We start from the raw sequence: 19,771 nt of genomic DNA, 5'->3' as shown, positions 1-19,771 counted from the left end.
ACTTGTGACAGTACATACTTGATGAATGACTAAACATTCTGCCTCTTGGCAAGTCATATATTATTAATGAGCGTAAGTTTTGAATGTTCTGGTTTGATTGGAATGTCCATCAAATCTTAAAAGTGTGCCGGTGTGGTGGTCCACAAGGGCTCTGCACTCTGCTCACCCAACAGGTGTTCCCACAGTGGCCCCAAGTAAGTTTGGCAGGGGGCCCCAACTCAGTACTGCACAAGGGCCAACTGTTGGCTATGTCCATTACTTCTTGTCAGTCAAATGCTAAGATCTGACTTTCATAACTAGGCATTCCTTGGATGTACCTAAAATAAAGCAGATCGTGAAAGTGCTTTCTTTGCTGTGGTGCACACATAGGATTTACCACCAAACTAATAGTAATGGGTAATTGAATAGGTGGTATAATCAATTAGAGAAACTTTTTGTGAGTTCTGTTAACTCAAAGGAGGAGTTTAATTGTTCATTAGATGCTAACAGTTTTCTTGGGAGCTCCAGAAGTAAAACCAATGACATGGCTGGTGTACAACAGAACTCCTCAGTATTCATTGATGTCCCAAAAGCTAAAGGAAATAACTAAATGATTTAACCAGCCATAAAAATCCCTTAACGTACATGTATATAAAGAGATTAGCTTAAAATACGGGAAAAATAATTATACAATTTAGGAGATTTAAGGATTTAGGAGGACCAAGCAGAACTTTTGCTGGAAAAGTAAATAAGCAAGAATAGAGGTGACCAATTTAGGAAAACGTGGCACTACTAGTTTAAATGTACCATCAATACCATCAATTTCATGTGATAGGAATACAGTTAGGAATCCCTAATAATGTATTTATTTATATTGTTATAATATTTTGATTTTTTTTGTTTATATAGTTCTGTCCTGATAAGGGGCCCTTTGGGTGGTGCGGGAAGACTGGGAACTGTTCCCAGGGAACTTCTCCTCTCTAACTCACATCCTTTCTTTCCTACCCATTTGTCACCTCCTCTTTCTTTCCTACCCATACCTATATTTCCTCCCCCTCAGTTTTTCTCTCCCCTTTCTACATTTCTTTATTTTCCCAGTTGCAACTAACAGCCTATCCAATGCACAATGAGAGCATATGGACCACATGTATCAGCTGAGTCATATTTTTACTAAAGGAAACCCCTTTTCATACAAATAAGGTCTTTATTGTTTTACATCATCAATACCTTCTATTTCTGACACAGCAAAAGAAGAAGCATCATTTTCTTGTTTTAACTTCAACTTCATTCGAAATTTCTTTTCAGCAAATGTGACTGCTTCATGTACGCTAAAAAAAGTATTCACATAACCATTGCTTTCAGAGCTACCACAAAAGTTTCCTTTGTGAAGTAAACGGCGAACTGATGGATTACAGTTGGCAAGAAATACCTGTATGCCAATTGCTTCATAATCATTAGAAACCTCTTTCAGCACACTGAGACCAACAGAGTCTACAAACTGCATGGCACCACAATCAATTATTAGTGAGTGTGTACTGATTGGTGGAGTGGTGGTATCAGATTTGTCAGGTTTACTAATTGTTTTAATCACATTTAGCTTTGAGAAAAACTTAAATTGGGTCTCTGCTTCTGAAGCCTTTTTTTGGGCTTCTCGCTGTGATGCCAACACAAATGAAGGGTTAACCCCTGTTTTGCTATATAGGGTTGATTTGAAATAATCCTTGTTGGCATAGTATAAACAGCCATCAAATTTATAAATTTTTATATTAGGTATATTGTCAAGCTCTTTATATTTAAACTGATCTTCATAAATCTCTGTGCCATTGACATGACCTAGAAGAGTGGTTCTTGGCCTCTGAGTACGTAAGATCACACAGAGCATCGAGAAACAAACACCCACTAGTAAACCAATCTCTGTTGAGATTAATGCAGATGCCAGCATGCTGACCCACCAGACCACTGTATCTATTCTGCTAACTCGCCACATCCTTGGTGTATCTTGAAATTTCATAACAGCACCTTTAAGGCTAACTATTGTAATAACTCCTAAAATGCAGTTTTGTAGGGAATAAAAAAGTGGGGCAATAGCAAGCAATACCAGCAACAGCACTATGGAGGAAACAATTCCATTTAGCTGTGTGTTGGCGCCTGTAGATTCCTTAAGCATGGTTTTGGCAAGAGCTGCACAACTTGCAAAAGAATAAAAGAAAGATGGTATCAAATTGCACATGCCAATTGCTATCATCTCCTGGTTGGTGCTAATTGTGTACCCATGTTTTTTGGCAAATATTTCAGCAAGAGAAATAGTCATAGCAAATCCTATGATTGCAATTGGGATTGCATCAGTTGCAATTTGTGGAATCAGACTCCACTCTGGTGCTCTTGGTGGTTTAAATCCAGTAGGAATTGTCCCACAGATTGATGAATTATATCTGCCATTGAAATTGAAATAATAGGAAACCAACGTAGCCACAATAATAACAAATAATTCTATTGGAAAAGGGACTTTCATCTTAGTCTTATATAAATCATTAATGCTTTTCACTGGTACCATGACAGCAATTGCAACAACACTGGTCAGTAAATCACATATGTTAGTATACTGCAAGTTCTGGAATATATCGATCCAGGTTAGTATCAGAGATCCAACACCATCACGACGAGGAATCTTCAAACCAAGAAGATACTTCATTTGGGATGTTATTATAGTAAGGGACGATCCAGTAATAAATCCACTCAATAAGGGCTCAGATAAATACATGGAAATAAAACCCAAGTGGAATATTCCCATTAGGATCTAAAAAAGAGGAGAACATAAGTAAGCCATTTTAATTACTACAATTAACAAAAACATTATAGCAACATAAAGAACTATATTTTGTTTTAATTTATTTTCAGTTACTTAGATTATAACCTCAACACATGTGGAACAGTAAAAGCAAATATGTATTTGGCAGCAGTACATTTTTGTCAAGTAGGTGTGCCTACTTTTACCTGTGCTAGGGCCTAATAGCTGTATATTTGCAAAGTGGGACCTGTGCTGCTCACTGTACTCCTTAATTGAGGCTTTGTCAATAAAAAGCATGCTAAGATGGCCAATTTCACCGTATCTCTCAACTGTCCTGAATTCGGTGGAACTGTCTTGCAATTTGAGAAAAATCCTTGGATTTTGTCAACCCCAGGATATTTCCACTATGTCCTGATTAGGCCCTGCTGTCCTTTGTAATGAGTGAATAAAGCATGACTCTCCAAGCTTCTCTCCTATATTTGATATATGTAATTTGGTAAATGTACTCCTGCCATTGTCAACTGTATTAATCCAGCAACTCTACCTATGTGATGTCACTATGTAGAAGTCTAGTCATTTAGTCTTCTCAGTCCTTAGAGCAACATTGGGGATGAGCAGTGTCAAATTAGTAAGATGTGTGGCAAGTAAAAAGAGAATAGGCCAGGTGCATGGAGAATGAAGCAGAAGCATGAGTGACATAATGTATCTTAATAGTCTACAGACGCATTTAGAAAAATCAGGTTTTTCTTTGCCCTACACTAAAGACATTCCACCAATCCCAACACTAAAAAACGGTTCTCATCTCTTCTCTACACTGAACATCATTGTTACCCCCCTCATAATAAACACATGTGATTCCCATTTCTTCAACCCCGTACACAAGTGTATTTTCCCACTCACAATTGCCATTTCTGCGGAAGTGAAAGGATTGCTCAACATCATTCCGAATAAGGTGACCACTAAGTCAGAAAAATACAAATTGCATTCAAAATGTGTTTAACTTAAAGCAGAACCAAAGTTCCACTTTAAAACTTTGCGACCAGACAGGGCTTTATTGCAGAAAGGGACATGCAATCCTGGCTTCACCTGTAGCTACTGGGACAGAATAAACTTCTGTGTGCCCGAGAGAGAGTTATGTTTTCCCTGTCTGGCCAATAAAGATGGAAGAAGATCAAAACTTGGATAAGAAGAAGGAAGGTAATGGTTTCACCTGGGACGAAACAGGGACAGATGAGTGTAAAAAGGGTTTAGTTCTGCTTAAAAGTATTTGTGAATCTACCCTCAAAAGTCCATCCTCAAAAAAGGGAAATATTAATCTTTAACTAATGTCACCTTATTAGATGTCTTATTGTCCAGTCACGTCAGGCATATATCCCCAGCTGTGGCACCCAAAAAAAAAAAATCACTCTCATTCAACACTGAGCAGGGGACATGGCTTAAAAAATACTGACTACAGAAGATACAACCACACCATACATCTGCTCAACTTCCTTTTTCTCCTATTTGCCACAGTAGGATGCAAACTGCCTATGCCAGCACAAATCTGCTTCCCAGCTTAGCGTGAATCACAGTCAGAATCATATACGAATTTAAAAGAACTGGTAGAATCCCCAGCTAGTTCTGTATAAAAGAGGAAGCAGTAGAAAAAAAAGCAAGTGTTATATCCAAAAAACTAAACATATATGCAGTTTTTTTTTGGGGGGGTGGAACAGATTCCCCTTGCCAGACTTCTAATGGTGACACAATATTACCTGGTAAACTCCAGCCATGAAGGTTAAAGATGTGGCCACCGTAATAGCATAGCAACTTCTCCCACATACATTTCCATCGCTAGCTAATGTTGAGTTTATTATGGTGTCTTCCTCTGTAAAACCTGCAGCTTTTACATGCTTGTTTACAGACTCTCCCACCATAAGACACAACACCCCAAATGTTCCAACACAGTTATGACGAGAAGATGCCATGAAGAAGTAGATTATGCAGCAGAAGAAGTTGGTGTAAAGGCCATAGATAGGATCTTGGCTTGCTAGAAGTGAATAAGCTATGGCCTGAGGAATAGTCACAATGCCAACTATGATTCCAGACACAATATCTCCCAGAAGATATTCTCTAATTTTGTATCGAGGAAGCCATGTTAGTACTGGGAAGAGTTCAAAACAAAACCTGGACAACTTTCTTGGACTACTTTTACAACATTCTTTTGTTGTCTCACAAACAAAGTATTTAATGTTAAATGGTGGCTTGTCTTGCTTTTCAAGTTCCACAGATAAATGGGGTAGGGAAGGTGAGCGCTCACTCTGGTCTGGGAACTCATTCTTTATACAATCTTCAGAATCCACAAACTGCAAATTGAAAGACAAGTTAAAAATATATTAACTGGTTGGTTCGGTATGGGGCTGAAAACAACATATAAATCTAAACCCTAACTGGATGACATTTAGTTTGCTAAAGTACTGTGCATTGTTAACAAATATATACTTCTTTGTTTAAAAAAATACAGATTTTACTTTATTTTTATACCTTTTTCTATCTAAGCACTTCTCCACTGTTCACAGCCTTCTTTCAAGAAATGAAAACAGTGCACCACAGCCATGCAATATGTAGTGGCAAGAGTGCATGTAGTCTTCACAAGATACAGATGCCACCAAATGCCAAATAGACCTTTATGGATGGAATGATCATCAGGCATTTTTTGAAAAAAAAGTTTTATATTCTTTTATAAATGTAGGTATTGTGTTTCAAGCTACCTATATTCTGGTAATGAGTATAGCATTTGGTGAACTACTAATGCCATCCAACAAACACAGTATCTAAGCAAACCCTAATTTTACTTCTCTTCCATCCCCTTAAAACGCACTGCTTATGGGTAAATAGGAAAGCAGCTAGAATGTACTTACTAAATCCTTTGCTGTTTCTTTCTGCTTTAAGCATCACCAATCAAATTTTAAGCACCAAGGCAAGCATAAATTTGATTGCTGGCTGTGGGAAACTTTCTAATACTAACAGGTACATTTTTATTCTTTTTATGTAGTTGTGCACTAACTTGCATACTTTCTTGCAGCTAGAGCTTTTACTGTTATTAGTTTTAGTGCAACTTTCCCTTTTTCTGGTCGGACTCCCTGTATGGATTTAACAGTGGTCCCAGCAATGACTTTTGTTTGCTGTCATTTTCCTACTTTTACCTATTTTTTTCCTTTTTGCATGGCAACCCTTACAGCAGTCTTTGCCATGACATATCACTCCACCTGTAACTGAATTCACTGGGAAAGGTGAAGCTACCTTCAGTAATTGATGGTCCTTTCTAAATTTACTTCTGCTCTCTAGACACTAACACTAATCTGAAAAAGGAGTACAGAACCTGAAACATATGACTGCCTAAGCTACATTCTATTCCAGAACTTTACTCATACATCTAGAAGATGTCTAGGATACAGTGGACTTCATTCACAATACTGTAAAGTTCTTTTGAAAGTGCAATAAACCTATATTAATTTTTGTGCAATTTTTATATATATATATCTATTCTGCCCTGGAGATACTGCAGTGTTGCAATGACTGACAGAAAGGGGTGAATGATGACACTACTATGAAATGAATATTTATTATCTTTTCCATGGAATTGAGTACAACTTGTTTAAAAATTGCTTACTAAAGAAGATGTAGACACTCCTTGATTTCATTTTTTTCATGCTTAAAGACTGCTAAGTATTTGACCCAATGATGAAATCTCAGGTAAGATTGCAAACCTCTGAGTGGTATTTATAAACCAGGGTATGACTGGAATAGAAAGCCTCAGGGTAGTATACTTCAAATTTAACTCCTGAGACTTGCAAAAAAAATTTGACTGGGGACAATTAGACAAAAATCATTATCTGATTGCAGCAACAAGGAATAAAGACCTCATGGACCTAGCATTAAATGGTCACCTAGGCAAGCCAAAAAGAATTTCATGTTTTGACTGCATTCATATTTAAACCAAACAGACAAAGGCATTGAATTTGCTGTCTCTCTGTTTCTTTTGGAGAAGGCTGGGTTTAAAAACTCACTGCCCAGTAATAAAACTTATTTAAATGATTTTGTTTTTCAATTTGAAACTGTGTGGACTTTATCTAGAAATTTTTATTTAAATACAAGCAGACATATTTTATATATGCTTTGTCTGTCTTTAATAATATAACATTTATTTCTTATTTTAAAAAAGACTTATTATATATATATATATATATTTTATGAATCATTATTATATTAAATACATAATATTTAATGAGTACATAGGTCAAGCTATTGTTCCGATCCAAAAAATACAACTCTTTAAACAACTCGTTCGTTATAGACGGTCCTGACGATTCCTATCTGTGTCTGCCTGTTTCTCCCTTTCAGTTTTAGAGGATGCCATGTCCCTGAAATTTATTAAATAATGGCCAGAACATCATTTTGTGCCAAGGTTTATGTCAAAATTTGCTAGATATATAGTATGTTGTGGAGCTCCATTCACGTAAAACACAGCTTGAATGTGTTAAACATGCATGTTAATTTGCTGATAAGGACTGTGATTTCAATAGATTTACACATCTATTCTTTTTTATCTTTTTAAAAAGTTTCTAAAATAACAAGTAATAACAAAAATGACAAGAATTGAATGTTGTCCGCTCACAAATATACATGATAAATCATCCATATGGAACAAAACTCAGGCTTGCTTTTCTCATCACACTGCTGGCTGCAGAAATAAAAAAGGCTGAAAACACTTATCCTCTGTCCTGTTTAAATAAATCTTCGGTAACAGATATTCCTCTCTTCTATATTGTCCCATTGCTATTATTATGGGTTAAACAGCTGTAGTAATGCTAATTTGCCTAGTCTGTAATAAATTTTGAGGTTTGTGCATGGTCTCGTATTGCATGTATGGTGGCACCGTGGGTGGGGTAGGTTCTTAGAACAACAAAAATGCCACCATTTATTTTCACTAAATCTATTTAAATAAAAACAATGAGAAAATGTTAAACAATCTTAAAAGAAACCCACAAGTATCCCATTTTAAACTTGGGAAGAATCATAGTCTTCCATTAAAAAAAATAAAAACAAAATAAGTGTCCTTAAATTTCTATTCAGGTCAAATAAAGAAATAAAAAAAGACATTAAATCAGCTTTAGCTTTTAGTAAGGTGTCATGTTGCCATTAACTAAAGCAACCACTTTATATGAAATAAATAGAACATGGGTTTTCCAACCTGAGCCATGGTTGTCGTGTTCAATTCTTGTCTTGGTGTCTTCCAGAAATAATGACTGATGACGGGAATGGTTCTATCAACTATATATTCTTAGATGACGTTATCAGCATCATTCAGATTATGATACACCTGATTTCTTGTGAAACATAGTAGTTTTCCTAAACACAATTGGGAGCATGCAATATGATTAGGATAAACAAAAACTTACGTTTGTTGTTCCTATGGCATTAGTTGTTCCATAAACTTCCACCAACCCAGTTTGGTAAATAACTTGATGTTGAACATCAATGTAACATCATGGTAAATCTTGCATTCATTTCCTTGTATCACATTGGTTAAAGTGCTACAGAATTGTTTTGATGTTGAAATAGCTAATTATCAAATGTTTATGGATCTACCCTCAATTACATTGTTTTACCCAGCCTGCTGTATACACTATGAAGAAAAGAGTTTATTCATAGTGTTGTGAGTGCTCACCACCACTGGTAGAGCAAAGACTGTACACTAGAGTCATATGAACAAAACAATACAGAGACCATGAGACAGGGCCATAGGTATCTAATATAGTGCAGAAAATTGTTAGCTGGTTTGAAAAGATACGAGCATAATGAATCCTAAGTGTGTCTATATGAACATTTAAAGTTCTACCTAAATGGCCACCCAGACAACAAATACTATTAAGCCAGGTTGACACCCTTTAGGCACATGTGCATGATAGAAAAGGGGGATGAAAGATAAGAGGCAGAACTGCAGTTAACTGTGGTTTCAAAGAGAACAAATACTCATTGTGTAAAAAAAGAATGAAAACAGAAAATAATAAGTAATCAATTAATTGGAAATTAGAATATTCTAGTAATGCTTTTTTTGAAAATTTTCAAACAAAATGAAAAGAACTATAAAGATGGTTTTCTTGATACCAAGTCAACTTATCTAAAGAGTTGACCTACAGAGTTACATGCCATAAACCATATATACCTTTTAAATCAAGATGCTTTGACTCAACAATGCAATTAGGAAATTAATCTTGCTTTATATTTGGATGATCCATTTTGTCATGTCATGGAACGCAAAAGTAAAAAATACCTTAACCTGTAAAAAAGAGGAAAAAGATAAACAGTCATGTTTATTGTGATTTTTATGTTCATGTGATTTTTGTCATTTCCCCTAAATAAATGTTTTTAAAGCAACGCACCATGGATGTATTTACAAAAAATCATTTTTAAATGTTAACAGTTATGGTTGAATTATGTGCTCTAGGTTTATTACTAAAGTCAATGTAGTTTTCTTGTTTTTTGGGGTAAAAGTAGGTTTATATTTACTGAGATTATATTTGAGTACATACTGTATGTTTTCTGAAGGTTTATGTCTAAGAATTGTCCCCTATTTTAAAAACTGAACAACTGCACCAGCTAGGCATCTATGTAGCTTATAAATAGAAACTACCCTTTGCAGAGCTGATATGGAAGCATTGTAGCTTCACAAAGACGGTATGTATGCTAAAAAGATATTTGTTTTAGTCTAAATTTTCATATAGTTTTATATGGTCATTAGCTAAATCAAATGATGGGAGATTTTGTAATGTTTAGTGTACTGCCCTATAATGTGTCTTTTATTTGCTAGTTATAAAATAAGTTGGCTTCTAATTTTTGAATTGTTGTATTTGGAGTTATCACACACTAGGGGTCATCAGCTGCCTTGGGAGAGTCTGGGATTCCCGTGTCCTATGTTTTCATGCCGCCTCCCGATTTATGATATCATCTTTATGTTATATGGTATACATTATAAACTATGTATATTGTTATGGCATACATGTTAAAAATTTGATTAAATATGTTTTCTTTCTTGAAGAGCTGAGGAGTTGTTGGGAACATGCACATTTAGGAAGACAGAAAAACAAAAAAGGACTGCAAAGTCCATTAACATTATGTTAACAAAATTTCTGGGGGTAGGGGAGCTGTGGAAACATTCCAAAATGAAAAACAAACGATTGAGTTTTTCCAGGCAGCAAAGTTAATGTTTTACAGAACAATTATAAGCTTTCTGAAAATTCTTAAACTTTGCACATGCTCCCACCCCCCCCCCCCCCAACACACACCCACCCCACAGCAATTTTGGTGGCAATAACTTGTGCATTTGTGAAAATTGTAATACAACAAATTAGGATTTTGTGATTAAATCAAGCTCATAAAAAATAACCTACCCATCCCTATCCATCATATTAGCCTAAAATGTTTATGAATAAAATATGTGCTGGTTGTAGCTGTGTATGCAATGAAAGTGGCTCTTTAATTGCATAGATATTATTGCATGCACCTAGTTAGATTTTTGCTAATGGAGGAGAAAATGATAAGTAAGTATCTAGAACATGATATTTTGTAATTTATTTCCCACCACATAAATACTTTAGTTGGTAAGAGTCATACACTTTCAGGACAGTCTAACACATTAATACATTACTCATCATTTACCCTAAGGCTGGAAATTTACTTAATAGCTAAAGTCATTTAGCTGTGAATTAGATGTAGAAATAATCTTTTTTAAATTAGGGAATAATTTAGGATGCTGTGGAAACTTAGATATGTAGCAGAAAGTTGTCAAACAATGTTACAATGCAGTTTAAATGGCAAAACATGAATTTGTGCAGTGAAATAAGCTAGATATGAAATCAAGGGGGAAGGGGAGAGGAGTCATTGTATCTGTTTGTGTGTAATGCTTTTAATGAAGTTTTTCTTTTCAATAGGAAAATACGGTATGTTTACAGATTTCAACGAAAGGGAAATTTAGACCTCTCTGTACACCCATTAGTTTCTGAATTTAAATGGCTGCTAATATACAGATTCATTGGTCTACAAAACTAGATGGGCAGGATAAACTGTTGTCTTTTCCCTCCTTGCTTTAGAGTAAATCTTTAAAATAGTGTAAATCAGCAACATAAACGGAAAATGGTCATCTCCAGAGCAATATCTGCTGATTTGATTAGTAATTTGTTTACACAAGTGGCTAGTTTCTTAGAAAGCCATGCCAAATGTTTCTCCCTCTTTCCCTACTCTCTCCCCCACCACCCCCCTTTCTGCACCATCTTTTTTTTCTTGTCTCCTCTAGTGTAGTGGCAGTTGGTGACTTTTTTATGTTTTTTTCCTGGGGGTAAAGACTGTACACCCATGACTCTACAGATTATTCTATAATCAGATCTAATATCATATATTATACTACCCTTTTTTTCTTGAAAATGTTATGTTTGCAATAATTGTTTTGTTATTTAATATACAATCATAACTTGTTTATGTATTTGATAATTTTATTGTTTGTTGTTTTATCTTCCTTATGTTTGCCTGCACAGGTCCTCTGGAGTGTAAATTATTCTCATTTGACCTAACTAGAATGAACTGTCTCTTTTTTGTGAATTAAGCCTAATATCTATGAAAACATAAGACAATAGGGCCAGAACATTATTGTGCCAACACAGATGTTAAGCTTAAAATATAAGATATGATATATTAAATTTTAGAGCACCATTTAAATCATAACAAAAGTATTCAAGGTAGCTTTACTCATTATTATTGAACATGTTTTAAAATTTTTTATTATGATTTATGTCATCTCTAATAGTCTTTAACCCCCCTAGCGGGATTCCTGAGTGTTAGTTGGGGTGGATTTTACATGCAAAAAGCGGTATTCCCGAGTAACACTCTGGGTCGCTTTTAACTAAAAAAAACTCACTTACCTTGCTTTGTTGCTGTCCCCCGGCATCTTGCTGGTGTCCTGGGGAGATGTCCCACTCCTCCGATCTCCAGCCGCGAAGTGCAGAGACGAGATCTACAGGGTTTCCCGGTGACGTCTGTACATGCGTTGGTGTGGGCGGGAAGATCGGCGGAAACTTCAAATAATTTTGTATTGGATTCAATACAAAATAGCTGTATTGAGTTGAATACAAAGAACTATTCATATAATATATATATAATTGTATTATATATATATTATACATGCTACTGTACAGTTACATTACGTTTAAATATTTTTGTTATTTAAAGTTTATTATTAAATGTAATAAATATCAGTGAGTTATGCATAAGAATTACAGCCTACAATGAAAAATAAATTTCCATGCAAAAAATTCTACCGCTTTTTGCATGGAAATTTGGACGGAATTGGACCGCTAGGGAGGTTAATTGGATGGTGTCTGCTCTCAAATGTATTTAAAGGGTTCATCTGATATAAGGCTCAGATTTGTCTTTTTGTATGCTGGCTACAAAAATCAAAAAGCATAGAAGACTTGTCTCTTCTTTGCATATATATTTGATATTAGTTTGTAGGTACATCAAGGAATCCAGAGTTTACTGGCCAAGCTGCATACAACATAACTGCAAGCATCAGATGAGAGTAAGAAACTGTATTTGGTAACAAATAAAAGTATAAAGGGGCTGAGGAGAGGTTTGTTTTCAAAAGGTGATTTTTTTTACCTCTTGGTCATTAAGCCATGTATTATCCAGAACCACATATGTGTTTAAATATGTGCTTTAAGATTATATAAATACACAAATAAAAAACTGCTGACAATAATGTTATCATAGCATTAGCCTGTATTTAATATCATTACAAGAACTGCATGCACATTAAACATTTTATTTTTTAGTGTACAGTAATAACTTTGAGATTTACAGTACACACTTGAATATTGCTTTCACAAAATAACACAAAGGAAAAATAATATTTACAGTCATTTTAAACCCTGTAAGGCTTTAGTATTTTTAAGTGAATTGTAATTTTTATTGCTCAGTTTTTAAATGCTCAAACATATGATAATAAAACAGTATTGTCACAGCATGGTAATGCATTGTTTCGTGGATTTTGTCTAATTTCATTTTTGGTTTAAAAGGGCATCTTTTTACATGTGAATTCTATTCTTTTTTTAATGTTTCTCTAAATTGAACATGACAGGCTGAAATAAGTGAACACCTACTGGGATATAGAGGAAAGCAGAGAAGTGTAGTTGTCATGTGCAAAGTGCAGTAAACCACAGCAAGGACAAAAGGAGAAAAGAAAATCAAGTTTTGGTTTACTGAATTTATTTAAATAAAAAATAATTCTGATTGCCTGTCATGGGTTGCTATACTCACACATTTATATGTATATGTTTTCCTATGGATTTATCAAAATATGTGACTTTAACATCTGATGCTATGCTGCACTTACCACAATTTAAAGGATGACAGTGTAGTATATAAAAATACACATTAACGGGTGAATGAAAATAGGGAATACTTGCCACTGCTGCAAAAATAAAATGTTTAGAACTCATAAAATGAGCACAATTTAACTAATTTTGCATTTTTTTCTAAAAAAAATACATAGAAATAGGAAAAATGTAAAATATACAGATAGAATATGTATAATAATTGCTATGTATAAGTGATCTTTTTAGGTCCTGAGGTCATCACTTATAGCTTGATCTGGAGCAAATGAAAAGGCAGCATCCCTCAACTGTATTTCTTTCTGTTTTTCCTTGAATTTCCTCTCTGCATATGTTACTGCATCATGTACACTGTGGAAGGCAAGCATCTCCAAATCACCACTTGTGTTGCTGAAATACCCTCCATCATGGAGAGAACGGCGCACTGATGGATTGCAGTTAACAAGAAACACACGTACACCTATCTCCTCGTAGTCATTGCGGACTTCTTTCAGAAGGGCAAGTCCTACACTGTCTATAAACTGCATGGCACCACAATCAATAATAAGAGAGTGGATGTCAAGCTGTGGTACAGAAGTTTTGGTTTTTGGCTTTCTCTCAGTTTTAAGTAAGTTAAACCTTGCAATGAACCTATTGGTTGGCTGTGCTGAAGCTGCTTCTTCCTCTTTCTTTCCCTTCCTTTGTAATGCAGCCACTAAAGAGGGATTAATATTGGTTTTGGTATAAAGAGAATTTCTAAAGTAAGTTTTGTTGGCATAGTAGAGAGAGGCATCAAAGCGGAATATTTTAACATAAGGTATGATGTTCAGTTCTTTGTATGTAAACTGATCTTCATAAATCTCTGTCCCACTGACCTTACCTAGGAGTGTGGCCCTTGGTCTCTGAGTACGGAGGATCACACAAAGCATGGAAAAGCAAACAGCCACCAACAATCCAATCTCAGTTGAAATCAAGGAAGAAGATAACATGCTGACCCACCAGACCACTGTGTCAATTTTACTAATGCGCCACATTTTTGGAGTGTCAGCAAATTTTCTCAGTGCTCCTCTAAGGCTGGTTATGGTTATGACACCTAAAATGCAATTTTGCAATGAATAGAACAGAGGGGCAATGGCAAGCAGTACAAGCAATACCACTGCTGAGCTGATTATGCCAGTAAGCTGGGTGTTGGCACCAGTAGACTCTCTTAGAAGACTTTTAGCAAGAGCTGCACTGCTTGAAAAGCAAGAAAAGAAAGATGGGATTAGATTACACATGCCTATAGCTATCATCTCCTGATTGGTGCTGATTGTGTAACCGTGCTTTTTGGCAAATATTTCAGCAAGTGATACTGTCATTGCAAATCCAATAATTGCAATCGGCACTGCATCAGCAGCTATGCTGGGAATCAAGCTCATGTTTGGGGCTTTTGGAACACTGAAACCAGTGGGAATGGTGCCACAGATTGAAGATTTATATTTTGTATTAAAGCTAAAGTAATGGGAAACCAGTGTAGCCACAATAATTACTAATAATTCTATTGGAAAGGGAACCTTCATCTTACTCTTAAAACGCTCATTGATTTCTTTGATAGGAACAATAGCAATTATTGCAAGGATGCTAGTAACTAAATCACATATATTAGTACTTTTTAAATTTGAAAAGATGTCAACCCATGTAAGAACCAAAGCCCCGGCACCATCACGACGTGGGATCTTTAACCCAAGGAGATATTTCATCTGTGAGGTCAGAATGGTCAGTGATGATCCAGTGACAAATCCACTCAGCAGTGGCTCTGACAAATACATGGAGATGAACCCAAGCTGAAAGATTCCCATGAGGATCTGGAAAAATAAGCATAGATACGATTAAAGCTGATTAAAATAAACCTGCTGGTAATTTTTTTTTTTTTCATTTATGAAGGTGAACCTTAGCTCTAGTACAAATGATGCCAGTTAACATGAAGGCCATGGTAGCATTTACACCCCTTAAATGCTACCATGCTGCATGCGATAGAGTTGAGTTATAAAATAATTTAAGTATGGCCTATTGTTCTCCTTGCTACATTGAAAAGCCATCTCTTTATGGAGATGGATCTTCCACACAAAAATGAAGTACTGAAAGACTAAAAAACTTTTAGCTAGTCATTTGTACTCTGCCTGCCTTTTTGGTGGGCAAAGCCTCCACAGTTTGGGTCTTCTTACCTTCAATTTATTCTATATGTGCAACCATTTAATATACTATATTCCTTCTTACCTTCCATCCTAATCTGCATGCACACTTTACGTTGTCATTGTTTAGTAAATATCTTAGTTACAAACATGTTTTTCCTATGTAAAATAAAATTACTAAAATTGTACACAACTATTACAATTACATAAATAGAATTCCAGTGCATACATTTCCTTAAATAGGTAAATCTGTAGTATGATTCTCTGCATTACTAATTTATCGTCCACTGGCATGCAGTGTTCGGGCGCTCTCTTAATATGACAACCCCAGGAGACTAGGTCAATATTTGCATACCTTCCATATTTTGAAGATATGGAAGTGGAACACTTTATAGCTCAGAGGCAAATGACACACCCTTGCTTCCTGGTTAATTTAAAAAGTGCTTGTTTTCAAAACTACATTTTCATTATATTGGCTTTTCAAAATAACAAATAGAATATTTTAGAGGTTGGATAAAAGGTTTAGTGTAAAACAACACTTTTTAATAGGTGTATAATACATTTTAAATTGAGGTGCGTACATCCGCCCAAAAAGAAGGATAACTCCGGAGAAGAGAGGGACAAAGAAAATTTCATCTGAAAGAAGACAGTTTCTCAAAATAAGGAACCACTGGAAGGTAGATATATATTTGATCAGCTGAAGTTTTTTATAGCATGGGTAGCAAGAATAGCATGATAGTAAGAATCTCTATTGTATATATTGCTGACCCCTGTCTGTTCAGATTTCCGCCCAATTCTCTTTGTCATTAGAACATGAAGTAAGCAGAATTTCTCCTAAATTTACAGACAGTAAAATAAATACTTTTTAGGAGAGGAAAAGCTGAAGAACCACAGTCAGGTTTTGTTGTTGTGTTTATATCTTGTTGTTGGGGGGTGCAAACAGCCATACAAACCTGTGAGAATCTGTTGGGTGCCCAACAGGTGGATCGGGATCTACCGGTAGGCAACATGAGTAGATTGCTGAGCCCTGCCTTTAAAAATAAACCCTACCGCGCACAGGAGTATTTAAGTCTAACTTTTAATTGTTGGTAGATCATTTTTACTTGGTCATTTTAAAAGTAGCTCGCAAGCCAAAAAAGTGTAGGCACCTATGCTGTACAACATTTCATAGACCTGGGTAGGCATTGCAAGAGAGGCACTGCACATCCAGATAAGCATAAATGCCAACACCAGGTAAGTTGCAAGTAACAAACTTGTACTCTCATACAATAAAGTTTCTGTTACTTGCAACTTACCCATGTATGTGTTGGTATCTGTTATATAGATGGAAATATAAGATTATGGAAGGTACAAGTGCTGGTAGCTGTGGCTGGTAGAAGGATGCCAGTGAAGAACAGTCCATGTTAAATCCAAAATGTACATGAAAACAGAGAACAGAGATTGCAAACTGTTTTTTTGATTATAACAACATAAAAAAAAACCAACACATTTCAGGGGTTGAAAGGGCCCCTATTTATCTGGGTGTGGAACTGCCATTATGGATTTAGGTGATCTCAAGTTTGATTGGGTTAAAAATTATAAACAACATCTCAGCTAATCTAGCTAGTTAAAAAAAAAAACACCTAAAGGTCCAGTAAAAAGGCTGGATCAACTTGGATTCTTTGTACAAATAGTAGAAATTAAACAAAAAAAGAATAAAAAAGAAAATACCTTATAACTGCTCAACTATGAGGGAGGGGTTACAATTTGTCACAAGCACAAAATATACTGAATGCAGTCCACAGGAAATATGTGTGTTTAACATGTGTATAATGTTTTTTGGTGTTTTAATTGCTACAGTTTTGTAATATATATAGTGTAACTGGGGACTGTTTTAGCTGTTTAATTGTCAAATGTGCTACAGAGTTCATAGTGGTATATTTGTTTGAGTTGGCATGCTGACTTACCTGGTATATACCAACAATGAAGGTCAAAGAAGTTGCCACAGTAATGGCATAGCAGCTTTTATCACATATGGTTCCATTGATCAGTGTTGAGTTGACTACTGCTGTTGTGGCTCCATCTGTTATGTAACCTGCTGCTTTTAATTGTTTGTTTACTGACTCACCAACCATAAGGCAAAGCACACCATATGTACCAACACAATTGTGGCGCGATGTTGCAGTTAAAAAATAGATGATACAGCAAAAGAAGTTGGTATACAGTCCATATATGGGGTCTTGATTGGCTAACAAAGAGTAAGCAATTGACTGTGGAATTGTGACAATACCGACTATAAGGCCAGATGTGATATCGCCAGGCAGGAACTTTCGGATCTTGTAACGTGGAAGCCACATAAGAACTGGAAAGAGGGTTAAAAAGAAGTTGGAAACCACTTTTGGGCCATCTCGACAGATTTCTTTGGCTTTCTCTGTGATAAGCTCCTTGGTACTGAGTTCTGGTTGGACATGTTCTTCAAGCTTTACATGCATATACTGAAATGATTTGGAATCGTGATTTTCAAGCTGTTCATTTGTCCGAAAATCCTCAGAGTCTTCAACCTGAGAAACAAAAGCATGACAGTGATATATGTTTTTAAGAATGAAAAAATGCAATAGGCCTAAATACAAATACAATGAATATATTCTGTACAAAGAAAAAGGCAAGCCATATACAGGCTGCTTTAAATTGAAATTGGCTTATGAGCCTATAGGGGTCAAACACATCTTGTTTGCCATGCAGCTGAGCTTTGATGAATCTGTGCAGCTTTGCCAGTGGAAATGTTGCTGTGCACCCAGCTTAAAGCACATCTGTTAAAAGACAAACTCCACAAACTTACCTTACACAATAAAACTAGGCACCACTAGGTTTCAGTCAGTAAAAATAACTTTATAAGCTAATGCTCCAGGACATCCAATGAATCCCCAAATGTAGGATACCATACATGTCCCCAAACATCCCAACGATGCATATTTGGGCCTTCATATATTACACTGTACAAGTGCATTTGCTTGCCCTGAGTAGTATGCAAGGGATAGAGCCTGGTGAAAGTGGAGTGGCAGGCAACCAGGAAACCCCCAGGATGTACATTTCTGACATGGTTAAAAAATACTCCCCCTGCCGCTCTCTCCGCTCCTCCAATGACCTACTAATGACTTCCTCACTCATAACCTCATCACACGCACGGTTACAAGACTTCTCTAGAGCTGCTCCAACTCTCTGGAATGGTTTTCCTCGTCCTATTCGGCTTGCTCCTACTTTCTGCTCATTTAAAAGAGCGCTCAAAACCCATTTTGTTAAACTTGCCTACCCGTCTTCTTCTGTCAATTGAAACCACCACTACTTCCCACCACTACATATCTCCCATCCTATCGTGTGTGAAATTCCCTCACCTACTAGATTGTAAGCTCTTCGGGGCAGGGTCCTCTCCTCCTGTATCACTGTCTGTATTAGTCGGTCATTTGCAATCCCTATTTATTGTACAGCGCTGCGTAATATGTTGGTGCTATATAAATCCTGTTTATTAATAATAATAATAATAATAATAATAATAATGGACAGAACCAAAGGAGGATACAGCTGCCTGAGATGATGCTAAAGGTCTCGAAAGGCAAGTCTAGGTGACAAGGCCAATAGTCATACACAGAAAGCAAAGATCACAGTTGATAATCCAAGGAGGTCAGAAAGTTCATGGTAGGGAAGGAACAAGCCAGAGACCATGCATGGAAGGTCAGCCAGCCATTCAGTAAATCCAAGGGAGTTGGAGAATTTGTTGTTGGGAGGCCAGACAGAGGCAAATCCACGCAGGGAATGATCAAATATATCAACTTCCCTAATGGAAAATGTGACCATATTTGAGGGCATTTTTTTACAGGCACTGGCCAATCAGGGGATGGAAAGCACAGGGTCAAGTGGGGTCAGGACAATTAAGTTGTAGACCACTGAACATTATCCAGGGTGGGCACAGGTGTAGAAGCACACACCCTCCTAGCCAAGCAGACTAGAGTATGGAAGGGCCACCATACAGAGCAGTGAGTAAGTGCTGGGAGCAGCCACTGTCATATTACCTTTTATACCTATTAAAAGAGAAGTAGGGCTAGACTTTAAAAACATGCAACGAGGCAGGTCCCTTATTGCAGAAGAAAAAGGCAGCTCTTTATTGTAAATAAACTTACCTGCCTGATCACAATTTCTTTAATTCTTCTTTTATTCCAGATTTCCTGAACTTCAACCATCTTTACTGGCAGTATGATGTAATTCCTACATATATGCATGGGAGTTCATTCAGTTCCAGAATCCTGTATGCAACCTAAACTCCAGCTCCATTGCACTGAAAAAGTAAGGCTTCTGAATATGGAAAGCATGGCATGTGACCTTCATCATGTAATAGTCCGCAGGCCTCAGAACCTAATCATCAGGCTCAAACACTGTTACTTGACAAGTAGTGGATAGTG

The 19,771-nt window shown here is 36.2% G+C and overlaps 2 protein-coding genes across 2 annotated transcripts; both read right to left on the bottom strand.

The window, feature by feature from the left end:
- Positions 1–1,183: 1,183 nt before the first annotated feature.
- On the bottom strand, positions 1,184–8,006 carry LOC140322429 (sulfate transporter-like). Its single transcript, XM_072398994.1, has 3 exons — positions 7,998–8,006; positions 4,519–5,109; positions 1,184–2,776 (listed from the first exon to the last, which is right to left on the bottom strand). The coding sequence occupies exons 1-3, from the start codon at positions 8,004–8,006 to the stop codon at positions 1,184–1,186; spliced, it is 2,193 nt and encodes a 730-aa protein (XP_072255095.1).
- Positions 8,007–13,415: 5,409 nt separating this feature from the next.
- LOC140322428 (sulfate transporter-like) lies at positions 13,416–19,552 on the bottom strand. The gene is made up of 3 exons (XM_072398993.1): positions 19,493–19,552; positions 17,285–17,878; positions 13,416–15,011 (listed from the first exon to the last, which is right to left on the bottom strand). The coding sequence occupies exons 1-3, from the start codon at positions 19,550–19,552 to the stop codon at positions 13,416–13,418; spliced, it is 2,250 nt and encodes a 749-aa protein (XP_072255094.1).
- Positions 19,553–19,771: the final 219 nt, after the last annotated feature.

Source organism: Pyxicephalus adspersus, chromosome 2, assembly GCF_032062135.1.
Source record: "Pyxicephalus adspersus chromosome 2, UCB_Pads_2.0, whole genome shotgun sequence".
In the NCBI taxonomy this organism is placed as follows: Eukaryota; Metazoa; Chordata; class Amphibia; order Anura; family Pyxicephalidae; genus Pyxicephalus; species Pyxicephalus adspersus.
Note: the sequence above shows the minus strand (reverse complement) of the source record. Positions and strands in the feature narration are given on the sequence as shown.

Bases quoted from the DNA above. Each gene is read 5' to 3' on its own strand.
- LOC140322429 (XM_072398994.1), bottom strand. The intron at 2,777-4,518 runs GTAATATTGTGT...CCTCTTTTTTAG, and splicing joins TCATGGCTGGAGTTTACCAG to ATCCTAATGGGAATATTCCA.
- LOC140322428 (XM_072398993.1), bottom strand. From the start codon at position 19,552: ATGGTTGAAGTTCAGGAAATCTGGAATAAAAGAAGAATTAAAGAAATT. The intron at 17,879-19,492 runs GTAAGTTTATTT...TTTGTTTCTCAG, and splicing joins AAGAAATTGTGATCAGGCAG to GTTGAAGACTCTGAGGATTT. The intron at 15,012-17,284 runs GTAAGTCAGCAT...TTATTTTTCCAG, and splicing joins TCATTGTTGGTATATACCAG to ATCCTCATGGGAATCTTTCA.